This window comes from Photinus pyralis, unplaced genomic scaffold, assembly GCF_008802855.1.
Source record: "Photinus pyralis isolate 1611_PpyrPB1 unplaced genomic scaffold, Ppyr1.3 Ppyr1.4_LG6, whole genome shotgun sequence".
In the NCBI taxonomy this organism is placed as follows: Eukaryota; Metazoa; Arthropoda; class Insecta; order Coleoptera; family Lampyridae; genus Photinus; species Photinus pyralis.
The window spans coordinates 23,843,171-23,853,969 of NW_022170663.1; the positions used below are offsets into that span (position 1 = coordinate 23,843,171).

General features: G+C 37.4%; 1 protein-coding gene across 1 annotated transcript; it reads left to right on the forward strand.

Annotated features, from left to right (window-relative positions):
• Positions 1–8,324: 8,324 nt before the first annotated feature.
• On the forward strand, positions 8,325–9,865 carry LOC116175128. The gene is made up of 2 exons (XM_031493237.1): positions 8,325–8,582; positions 8,634–9,865. The coding sequence occupies exons 1-2, from the start codon at positions 8,573–8,575 to the stop codon at positions 8,987–8,989; spliced, it is 366 nt and encodes a 121-aa protein (XP_031349097.1). The 5' UTR covers positions 8,325–8,572; the 3' UTR covers positions 8,990–9,865.
• The last annotated feature ends 934 nt before the right edge of the window (positions 9,866–10,799 follow it).

Below are 10,799 nucleotides of genomic sequence, written 5' to 3' on the forward strand. Positions count from 1 at the left end.
TCCTTGAATCTTTTTTTACCGGACTTGAGCCTTCAAAAACAATTAGATAAATTTCGAAATGCGACCTTTCTTTATCTTCTCACTTTAGATAGTTTAATTTGTTCGCCGAAGTGAAGTAGGTATGGTGGAACGCTTTTTATTTTACTCGATCTTTCAAATATGTTTTGCAGCGCTTGTATATTTGCATTTGGACTAAAATAATATGTTATTACCTTATAATACCTACTAGAGGTTATGGTAGGACTTATTCTACATTTCTCACTACAACAATTTCTGATTACAACATTGCCACAGATAAGTGTAATTTTAGCTCGATTGAACTGGATTCTCAGATCATACTGCAGCTACATTATATCCTAATCTACTTTTAATGGAAACATTCATGAATGGATTCCAAAGATACAAGAGTACTTTGTGAATAAGATTCAGGGAGTTCCCCTACTTTATTTAAAGATAATCCTTTATCTACCTTACAACTTACCTTTTGAATATTCCTGACTTTTATGTAAATAACTATTACATAATATACATAGGTACACATTGGAAAATGACAACACTCACAAAAACAGAACGTTCCATAACATACAAAGAGTCTACCTCAAACCCCAAAACAATTAATTTTAAATGCCTTAATTTCACTTCTGACGTAACTACTATAGGTGATCTTAACATACATCGGACCGGTCCTCCCAACGCATCAAATCCTGAAGAAATTCTTAGCTTCGGACCAGGGAGAGAAGACACCCACAGAAAGGTTCGTGACTTTCGCCCTAATCGCGACGGTTCCCCGAGTTGAGCGACCAAACCAGCTCAGCATGATTTGTGGGCTGTTCCGTCTTCTCGCGCAGTAAGTTCGCCTCATTCACCAAGGTCTTCAGCGAACTGAGACTGTCTAGAGTTCGCCGCCACCAACACCTCCAGTAAGCAGTCCGACACGTCTGGTGATCCGAAAAAAAGCGCGTTGTACATCCTGCGGGAACACGGGCGACATTCGAGAGGAAACAAGCTAGGGAGTAGCTGAGCCCACGACCTCGGACCAGCTGATTGGTAAATATCATGTGGCCGCACTACAGTCCTACCACGGAACGAATGCACGGCAACCCATGGGCTAGGTACGACGCAGAGGACGCCCCAGGAAGACAGTAGTCCTGGCACCATCGTCGGGGCCCCTGAAGGAGCTAGAGGGAGAGAAAGTAACGTACCCTCAACGCCACAAGCTCAAGCTGGGTAAGCTTCAGCCATACCGGTTCGCTACAGATGCCTCGGTGGCTTATGCGAATTCTAGTGTCACGGCAAGCAGCCGAACTCGTTTACGGTAGTTCCTTTCGTGCTTTTGTATTGTACATAAGTTAAGTGTATGTAAATGTGTAAATAAATATAGCTCCGGGGTATGGCTATAGCTTGGTATTGCGTATTGTGTGGCTAAAGCTGTGCTCATTTTGAATTTCATGCAATTCGGTTCATAACTAACGGAGATGTCAAAATGGCTGTCCTTATTTTGGCCTACATTGCTAGTTCACGATCTCCGATCTATAAATTTGATAAGGAATTTCATCGCAATGGGTCCGTTTTCGAGATATCATGCTAACGGGCGGACGGACATACAATTTTGAACTCGCTAGGAGCTCGTTAATAATCGGAATCCATACCTGTGCAGTCTTCTTAGTGGACGTGTGGAGAATTTTATAAACATTTATTTTCCCCGCGCCCCTCCAACAAATTTAAAAATATTTAAATTTTGATCAAGCTGGAGGTGAGCGGCAGACGGTAGAAAACAGCTGCTTTCGTTCAAACTATTAATTAAAATACCATGAAAGATAAAACTGATTTCTAATACTCCCTTTCCTCCACTCTTTACCTTCCTAAAATTGGAGAACAAGCCTTTTTTAATGGGTCAATGTAATAGCTGCTAAAAGAGCATGTCTAACAACGAGTTGGACTATATTATATATGTATTTACTAACGACACATGGTATAAGAAATTTGATTGGTGGAGAAAACATTGCAAGATGTACCAAAACGTTTTTGGACTAATTGTGTTGATCATACCAAGAACCAAGCTAAAGGATTTTTTATCATTTTTTTTTCCAATAAAACTTTCTTTGAAATTCAAAATTGTTTGAAATGTTATCTATTTAAAGCTAGAGGAAATTTAACATTATAAGAAGACGTCACCATAGAGCCTTTTGTAATAAATCTGAACGACGATGACGAAAATAACAACTGATGAACATCTCGAAAAAGATATTGCGCATGAAACCTATTTAGATGAGAAAACAATAAAAATCAAAATTGTATGCATAAATATTCATTAACTGTGTACTTTAACACCTGCACCGCTTAATTAAGAATCATTGCGCGACACGTGTAACCTTGCAATGCACGACTTCCCTCCCCACCTGGTGGTGTTTCCCCAGCTCACTCCTGCTGCTCCCACTATCTTTTTCCCTATATCCCTATCCCTTGTAATAAGCGAATAAATGCATTTACCATTTTTTCTATATTCCTTCTGTGTAAATGGCTAAAAATAGATAATATGTATTGACGTATAATATAAACTAAAGTCGGCGCACTACACTTCTCCCATTCTCATTAGTAATTAATAGATTCCTAACCATCTCTACTGGAAAAGTGGAAAACCGTTACGCACTGCAGTTTTTTAGAATAACTTTGCTCTAAAAAAAATAACGTTCAATATTTTTGAATCTTGTGAAATTGTTACATAATTAAAATATTTACAATTAATTAATGATAGCATTACATTTGACCACCGGAACTCATGTCATTAGGTGTATACATATGTAGCGGCTCTTGATATTTTGGGACCCAGATTGTTTACTTTGTAACAGTACCAAACGTAAAGATGTAATGTAACGAATATTCTAGAAATCCCGATAGACATCGAGGCGCCATGAAAGATTAGTCATCGACGATTAAGATGTGACGCATCCTTTCCGGGAAATGTGATGTGTTTGTTCTAGAACATTCGGGAGCACTCCAGAACACTCTAGTAAGACTGTTGTTTACTATATGATCAAATCGAATTGTGTTATGTTATAAATAGTTCGTGATAAATACTAATTCACTATAAGTTATAAATTAATCAAATTCAAGAGTATTACACATTTACTGTTAGTTAATTGTAAATAAATAAATCAGGTAATTAAATTACGTTACAGTAACAAAGAGCAGTAAGAATATTCGCAGACGATGACGAATATTGAATGTAAAATACTTATATTCAAAGATGTTATCGAACCGAGAGTAAACATTTCAATAATGCAATGATGTTCATTAGATCTGTCCGGTCATCCAACTAAAACAATACAAAAGAATTTATAATGACTTGTTAATATAAACACACCAAAGTGTCTGTAATAGTTGCCAAATAGTTGGGCGCACGCCACGTTAATCCTTTGACACATACTCGGATCGTTTTAATAGCAGAGCAGGTACTATTTTAAGTACTATTCTTATCCCAACAAAACGTGTGAATTTGCCAAGGACAAGGTCTTCTTGAATGAATGAATGAATTCCATTTTTCACCACCGCTGTATAGAGACGTTCGGAATGGTAACAAAGGCCCTTTCATATTTTCCAGTAATTGCTACAAATATAAATCAAGTGCCTCCGAAATGAACTCCAATATTATGATGAAACAGCGTGAAAATCACGAGTAAATCCAAGATCTTTACAAAATGGGGTAGGTACCTATTTGATATTCCAATGATACTATGCCGCTAAAAACGAGGTTAACAGTGAAGTATTGTAACCTTGCGCGATTCAATTACTGTTTGCCTACTTATGTTAAATTTAATGTTTAATGTCTGTTCAACAATTCTAAATTTAAATAAATGCAAATTTTCCTAGAAGTTTTGATATGTAACTGGCACTAGAGCACTGTACCGAATCGCTTAGAAAAATAATTTTAATACGCATCGATTTGAAAAGCCTGGAAGCCGACCTTTCTCATTACAGACATCTTGAGAACCGAAAGTCGCATTACGGGCGACATCTTGGTTAGCGTCGAGTTGTTAGCGGAGGCCGGCACCCTGGCGGGACTTGTTCTTTGATAAAGACATCATTTGAAAATATATGCTAACACTAGAACATGCACGAGTTAAGCAATTCGATTCATAAGTGACCGAGATGACAAAAATTATTAAAGTCCTCGTCTCGGTCCTCGTGTAAGATCGAAAGGACTTCCACCATCAGTAAGATATTATCAGAGGCTACCGCATTTCTTTTGTCGGTACCCCACACTGGAAATGTTGATTCGATTAGGCATTGCGTATCATACCGTGAAAGCTATGCTCAGTTTGAATTTCATGCAAATCGGTTCAGAACTAACGGAGAGGTCAAAAGAACCTTCCTTTTTTTGGCCTACATTGCCAATGCACAATATCAAATCGAGTAGTGACAATAAACCATTGCTCTATTTTCGTTTGCCACTTATACACCAAATTATATGCCATCGGGTTTTTTAATTTAAAAAAATGAGCTATATTTTGGGGAGTATTCCAACGCGCATTACCATAGCGAGTATCCCGGGGCAAATTTACTGCATAGGTCCCGATTCTGAAAATGCATTTTCTGTTTCATTTAAGCACTCGATAGACTCGTTTACAAGATCCGGCAATCGTTGGCGTTTTGTCTTTAAGATTCAACTTTATTAATATAGGAATCTCAGGAGTCTTGATGATTTTGAACAATTCCCAGGAATGATTTGTTCATTGACAAAAAAAATAACATTTATTCGGGTTACATACAAATTGACAAAACTGAAAGACATGTTTTTTACACATACCACGCAGTCAGGCGTTCCACAGACAATGAAATATAGAAATATTGATTACTTACAGTTTTTACTAATCAGCGATAACACATACCTACTTATCTTGAAACTAATTAAATTTCACCTGACGCAAGGCAATAACGAATGTTCTTATTGGCTGATATGTGATCCCAACTGTATATGATCGCATGTATATGATACATGCGGAAATCAAAATACTTGCGGAAATCAAAGTTCTCTGTCCCAAAAGGGCCTCGTACTTCAATATTTCCTGACTTTTATGTAAATAACTATTAGGTATTGAATTTTTGTTCCCTAACGAATTAATAACAATTCGTAAAATTATTCACAAACCCATCCGTCTAAATTATAAGAGAGGATTATCTTGTAATTAATGAAAAAAGTCAAGGTTGGGAACTAAACAATGCGCGGTAAATCTCTAGGTATGGCTGTAAAAGTTACGGACACTTTTTTCAAATTGAGTTGTTTCACCCAAATTTTCAATATAACCTTTCTAGCTTCCTAGCTCGAGCAAAATCGCTATTAATTGGGATCACTGTTTTTTGGACATGCTAAAATCAAATTAATGAATAAATAGTATTTTCCGTCTGGTACAGGATGAGTGATTATGCGGAGTAACTTAATGCCTTGAAGATACGATTGTTCGATAGAGTGCTTTTGTATTATGATGTGGATGATCTTCTCCAGATTTTAAAAAGATTTTGACTTATACCGGGTGCGTTCACAAAGTAGGGCGCCAAAAAGGTACATCTTTAAACGAAACCCCCTCTATTTGAATTCTACGTGTACGACTTTTTAGCGCATTTTTGGAAAAAAATACGCTACGTAATGGCTGGCTGGCTGTCCGACTGAGATCTCAGCAATTACAATTGCTAGTGACTTTAAATTTTCACTAAAAGGTTTCTGATGTAGTCTAGATGTGCAGGCTCTAGGCTATTTTGAGTTAGATCGTGAGACCGATAATTTTAAACTTTGCTAATGAAATACTGATTTGCATTACCAAAAATGCGCTTTCATCATGCATATGCTGATTTACAATTTCTTTTTATTATATGGTTAATAATATAATAAAAAAGTTTTACAATTATTAAGCGGCAGAACAAAGCGATGCAAGCTTTATATAGGGGAATCGATGGTGTCCGTCTGTCCGTGAAAGCGATAACTCTCAAACGCTTGGACCGATTCGGTTTAAACTTTGCTAAGTTGACGTATATGCCACAAGTAATAAGCCTCGTAATAAGCCTATTGAAAATGGATCAAATCCAATGACCCCGTAGGGTCACACCGAGGTGCTATGTCGCGTTTTAAAATCTGCTTTAGGGGTTGATTAAATGATTACATGTAGAATTAAGAATGCATTAAAATACAGGGGGTTCCATTTAAAAAAATGTACCTTTTATCGCCCTACTTTATGAAGGCACCCTGTGTAATTAAAAATAGTGTGGAGAATATTCAACTATCTATATCATAATACAAAAGCAGTTTGTAAATGTTATATTTAAACGTCACTTAATTAATTTATACACGGGTGTCCCATTTATTTTGAGTGAGAGAGCCGATTATTGCGGAAATTGGTGGGGATATGAAAAAATGATTTATATAAAATATTCCTCCCCATTTAATGATACTATGCACGTCTCCACATAACTATCCCATAACGGTCAAGTGTAGGACAACTTAATTTTTTCAAATAGAAAGGTAGACTGTGTGTTCTCTGATCCTTTTTTGAGTCCACCTCAAGATTCCTGATAACTACGTGTCTTTCATTTTTATAGAAAACATAATGTAGAAATACATATAACTCTCTCAAAATCGTGCTTTCGCATTTCTGGTAAATGTATCTCTTTTAACTCTCGTTACGTAATATGTACCTATGGCGCAGTGGAGTTGAAGCTCGACTGCGATACTAAGGGTCCCTGGTTCGAATCTTGGTTGGGGCATGGATATTTGAAAATGTAATAAAATAAATAAAATAAATAAAATAAATAAAATAAATAAAATAAATAAAATAAATAAAATAAATAAAATAAATAAAATAAATAAAATAAATAAAATAAATAAAATAAATAAAATAAATAAAATAAATAAAATAAATAAAATAAATAAAATAAATAAAATAAATAATTTGTATAGGTACCTGAAGTTAGAAACATGGCGTTTTTTCTGGTACCTGCAGGGGGGGCATGAAATGTTTCGTAAGAGCGACACATAGCCCATAACTTCCAACTTATTTAACAGAATAGCATGGTCTACGCAGTCAAATGCTTTACGTGGTCAACAAATAATGCTACTACTTTGTTGCCTTTCTCCAGTTCCCTAGCCCAAACCGCTTGGCACATAAAATGCTTGGACCGATTCGGTTCAAACTTTGCAACGTTGACCTATATGCAACATGGCAAGTTGAAATGGCTCGGGAGAAGACGGCATTCTACAATCATGCCGTTTGGCTTGTATAACGCACCCGCGACGTTTGAACGTTTCATAGAAATTGAGAGTTATCGTGGAAGACTTGTTTAGTCTACATGGACTACATCATTGTAATGGGCAATACCTCCGAAGACCACATGAAGAATCTGCGAGAGGTCGGCCAATTCTAAACCTTTTCCCCAAAAAATGCCCTACTTTCCAGAGTAAGGTTCAATATTTAGGACATGTGGTGTCGAACCATGGTGTTGCTGTTGATCCTGAGAAGGCGGGCCGTTAAAGAATGACCAATTCCAGTTGATAAATCTCAGGTAAGAAGTGTTCTCGACCTGTGCACCTATTGCCGACGATTTCTGGCAGGTTTTACCTCAATTGCTAAACCTCTGACTCGCCTTACTGAAGATGCTAACGTTTTTTATTGGACAGAAGAATGGTTCGCTGCTTTTCAGGAGTTGAACTTTTCCGGAAGTTCCCTTTAAACTGTGTTGTTCTCATTTTTGTATCATTTTACTCGCTTGAGCATGCTGTTTTGGTTTGTCGCTACCTGTTGGTTGTTTTGATCAAGTTTGCGAAAAATTAATAATAATATTGTAATATTACAAAAATTTACTTATAAAAATCTTATTGAAATTGGCTATAACTTTTTCTAATACCTAAGAGCGTAGTTTCGTTACAATGGCGCAATGTAAATTATTACTGGCACAGATGCATGCCGCAAAATAATCAACCATGATGTAGGTAGGTACTTCAAAAGAACTCCCAAAGGAACCCTTTGGCCAATACGTCAGTTTGTAATTCTTTCAAAGTTGGATTCCACGTGGACGTGCTGAAATCTCCGCGTCTAATCTTAATTCGGTATAGTAAACAAAGAAAGTTGTTTGTAGTAATTTCACACTCGTGGAAAGATTAGAGTTTTATACGCGATAAATCATCAACTGATAATTCGCAAAGCGCGACATGGACATATTTTTAAACGCGGAAAGGGTTTATGAAAAGTAGGTACTTGTATTGATTAAGCTACCGTTTGCGACCTTCAAGATATGCTTGTCAAACCATTGGCGCAATGCTGAAAATGTTTAAATAGTTTTCTAGCATCTGTCGACGCACGAGCTTTGGCGGCGCGGCGCTTTGTGTTTGTTATTGTAGGCAGACAAGACAGACGGTAGATAAAATATTTAGGTTACGGTTATGCTATATCGATTAGGATTGTAACTACTTAAAAATGAACATAGTTTCGTGTGGGAACGATGCAGGCGCCCCATTCTTACGTTGAATTAAATATAAGCAAACGAACCTATTTTCGCTAAACTGGCACAGAAAATCCACAGGGCGATGATGAATGGTATTTCCACCCTTAGAAAATTGACGGAAATGAATTCGAATCTTTTTGCAGGCTTCTTTTCCTCCATTTTATCGCCGGTCGACGAGTGCGGAGCACCAGACGTCGCCGATTCCGGGGATGTTATCGTTGATTCCTCCGGTGCAACCCTAGGCACTGAAACCGATTCCTGTGCCGAAAGGGTTTCTCCAACATTCGCGACGGCGTTGCCGACGTCGGAGGCATCGCTCTTGGTGCTCGCCGCCGCATACTCGACGGCCGTTAAAAACACCAGAACGCAAAAACCAACCCTGCACGCTCGTCGCGAAAGGTCCGGGTTTAAAAGCCGAAACGCGTACATCACATATGAACTAAACTCGCGCTTAGACTGCCATGAAGGCAGTCTTCTGCAGGCATCGTGCACCTGCTAAGACTGGGCGTCGAGGTTTACATGACAGCTGACGACGGCGTCGCGGTGCCAGCCGATACGCGTGCGCACCGGCGTTCTTGCTCAATTTCGTTTTTATTATACTAACACGACGCCTATTTGTCGGACAGTGGCGGGGCGCCGATAGGGCTCTAAATACGAACGATTACCAACACGCTTTTACCTCAAAGTAATAAATACGCACTTAGACTACCGCGCAGCATCACAATTACGTTACTAAAGATAACCTCGCAACTTGATAAAATATAAATAATTTTATCGAGAACTCGTCGCTCAAATGGGGCGTACTCACATTTTACAGTGCGCTCGAAACGGTATAAGTAAGTGAAGTTATGTAAGCGCTGAAAACATTTTCGTTATCCTTAATTAAAGTGGGAAATTTATTCATTCATTATTAATTAATTAACGACAACGGACTAACTTTAATTTAGCCCATTTAAATATCTTGTCAAAACTAGATGCAATCGTCCACAGTAATAAGAATTCATAAATTGCTTCATGTATTTATAGGTGCCTTTATTTAAAAGAACGATGTCGGGGAGTTTCTGAAAGGGCGAATGTATTGATTTACTTGCATTGAATTATTAAAGTAGGCAATCGTATGCGAACTCGTTTGTGTTGAACGACTTATACAGAGTGGTCACACAATAAATCAATATTTTATAAAATTAGTGTGCATTAAACTTTTTTTAATTTACATATTTTAACCTTGAAAATTGCGACGTTGAATAAAGTTTGTAAGTCTAGTAACCACTTTTCTAAATATATACAGGATGTTCCAATTCATCTATGTAGTTAGCGTCAGCAGTCAAATGGCCGAACATCCACTGACGCAGCTTATATTATTGGAAATATAATATAATAAATAAATATAACACAGAAAATTATTACTGTTAATGATGTTACAGTTATCCATAAACTAAACGAACATATCAATGTATAGCATGTTTTTTAAAACCTCCAACGCCACACTCTTTCCATATGGTAATACGGTATATCAACATCTCAAATGGCGTCTCGAGAAGTTGGTGGTTTATCACAAAGATTTTGTAAAGTTTTGTTTTGATTTTTTACCGCTTTTTCCAACGAAGGTAGGTAAACATATCTCATTCTGCGCAGTTCCAAATTCCTTATTTATGGAGATATTTGTTTGAAACCATAGATGCTTCTAGTAAAGAAAAACATATCACATGTACTAAAAATCGAAAACTACAAATGTCATTAGCAAAGGCAAACATATTGCTCATAGTAAGAATGAAATACGCGCATGCGCGCGGTGCAAAATGCCACCTTTTTTACTTTCGCTTTTAATTCTGCTTTAAAATTTGAATTATAGACGCTTCTAGTAAAAACAAGCATATCGCATATAGCAGTGGATTCCAAAGTTGACTGGGCCCCGACCCATGCAACACAAATTTCCAACCTCGGGGCCCACCTCTTAGCTTTTTTTTCGTAACTTAAGATTAAATTAATTTTTAAGAATCAAATATCTGAATGAAATATCAAATTTATCAACCATTTTTAACGTTTTGCAAGTTTATTTGTGAAATGGTATAGCTTGTAATCCCACTTTGACGGGCCGGCCAGCTGGCTGACTGGCAGCAAATGACGGCGCGAACAAGAACGCTTGTAGAAATACGAGGAATGTACCACGGAGGCCCTGTAATTTACAACGGAGCTACTTGATCTGGCCCCGTCCCCGAGCGGGGTTTTACTAACGTGGTGATTTTTAAGTTTTTTTCCTACGGTTTTGGTGCGATTTTTTTCAAATTGGCGTCTTCGGAAAGATCTTG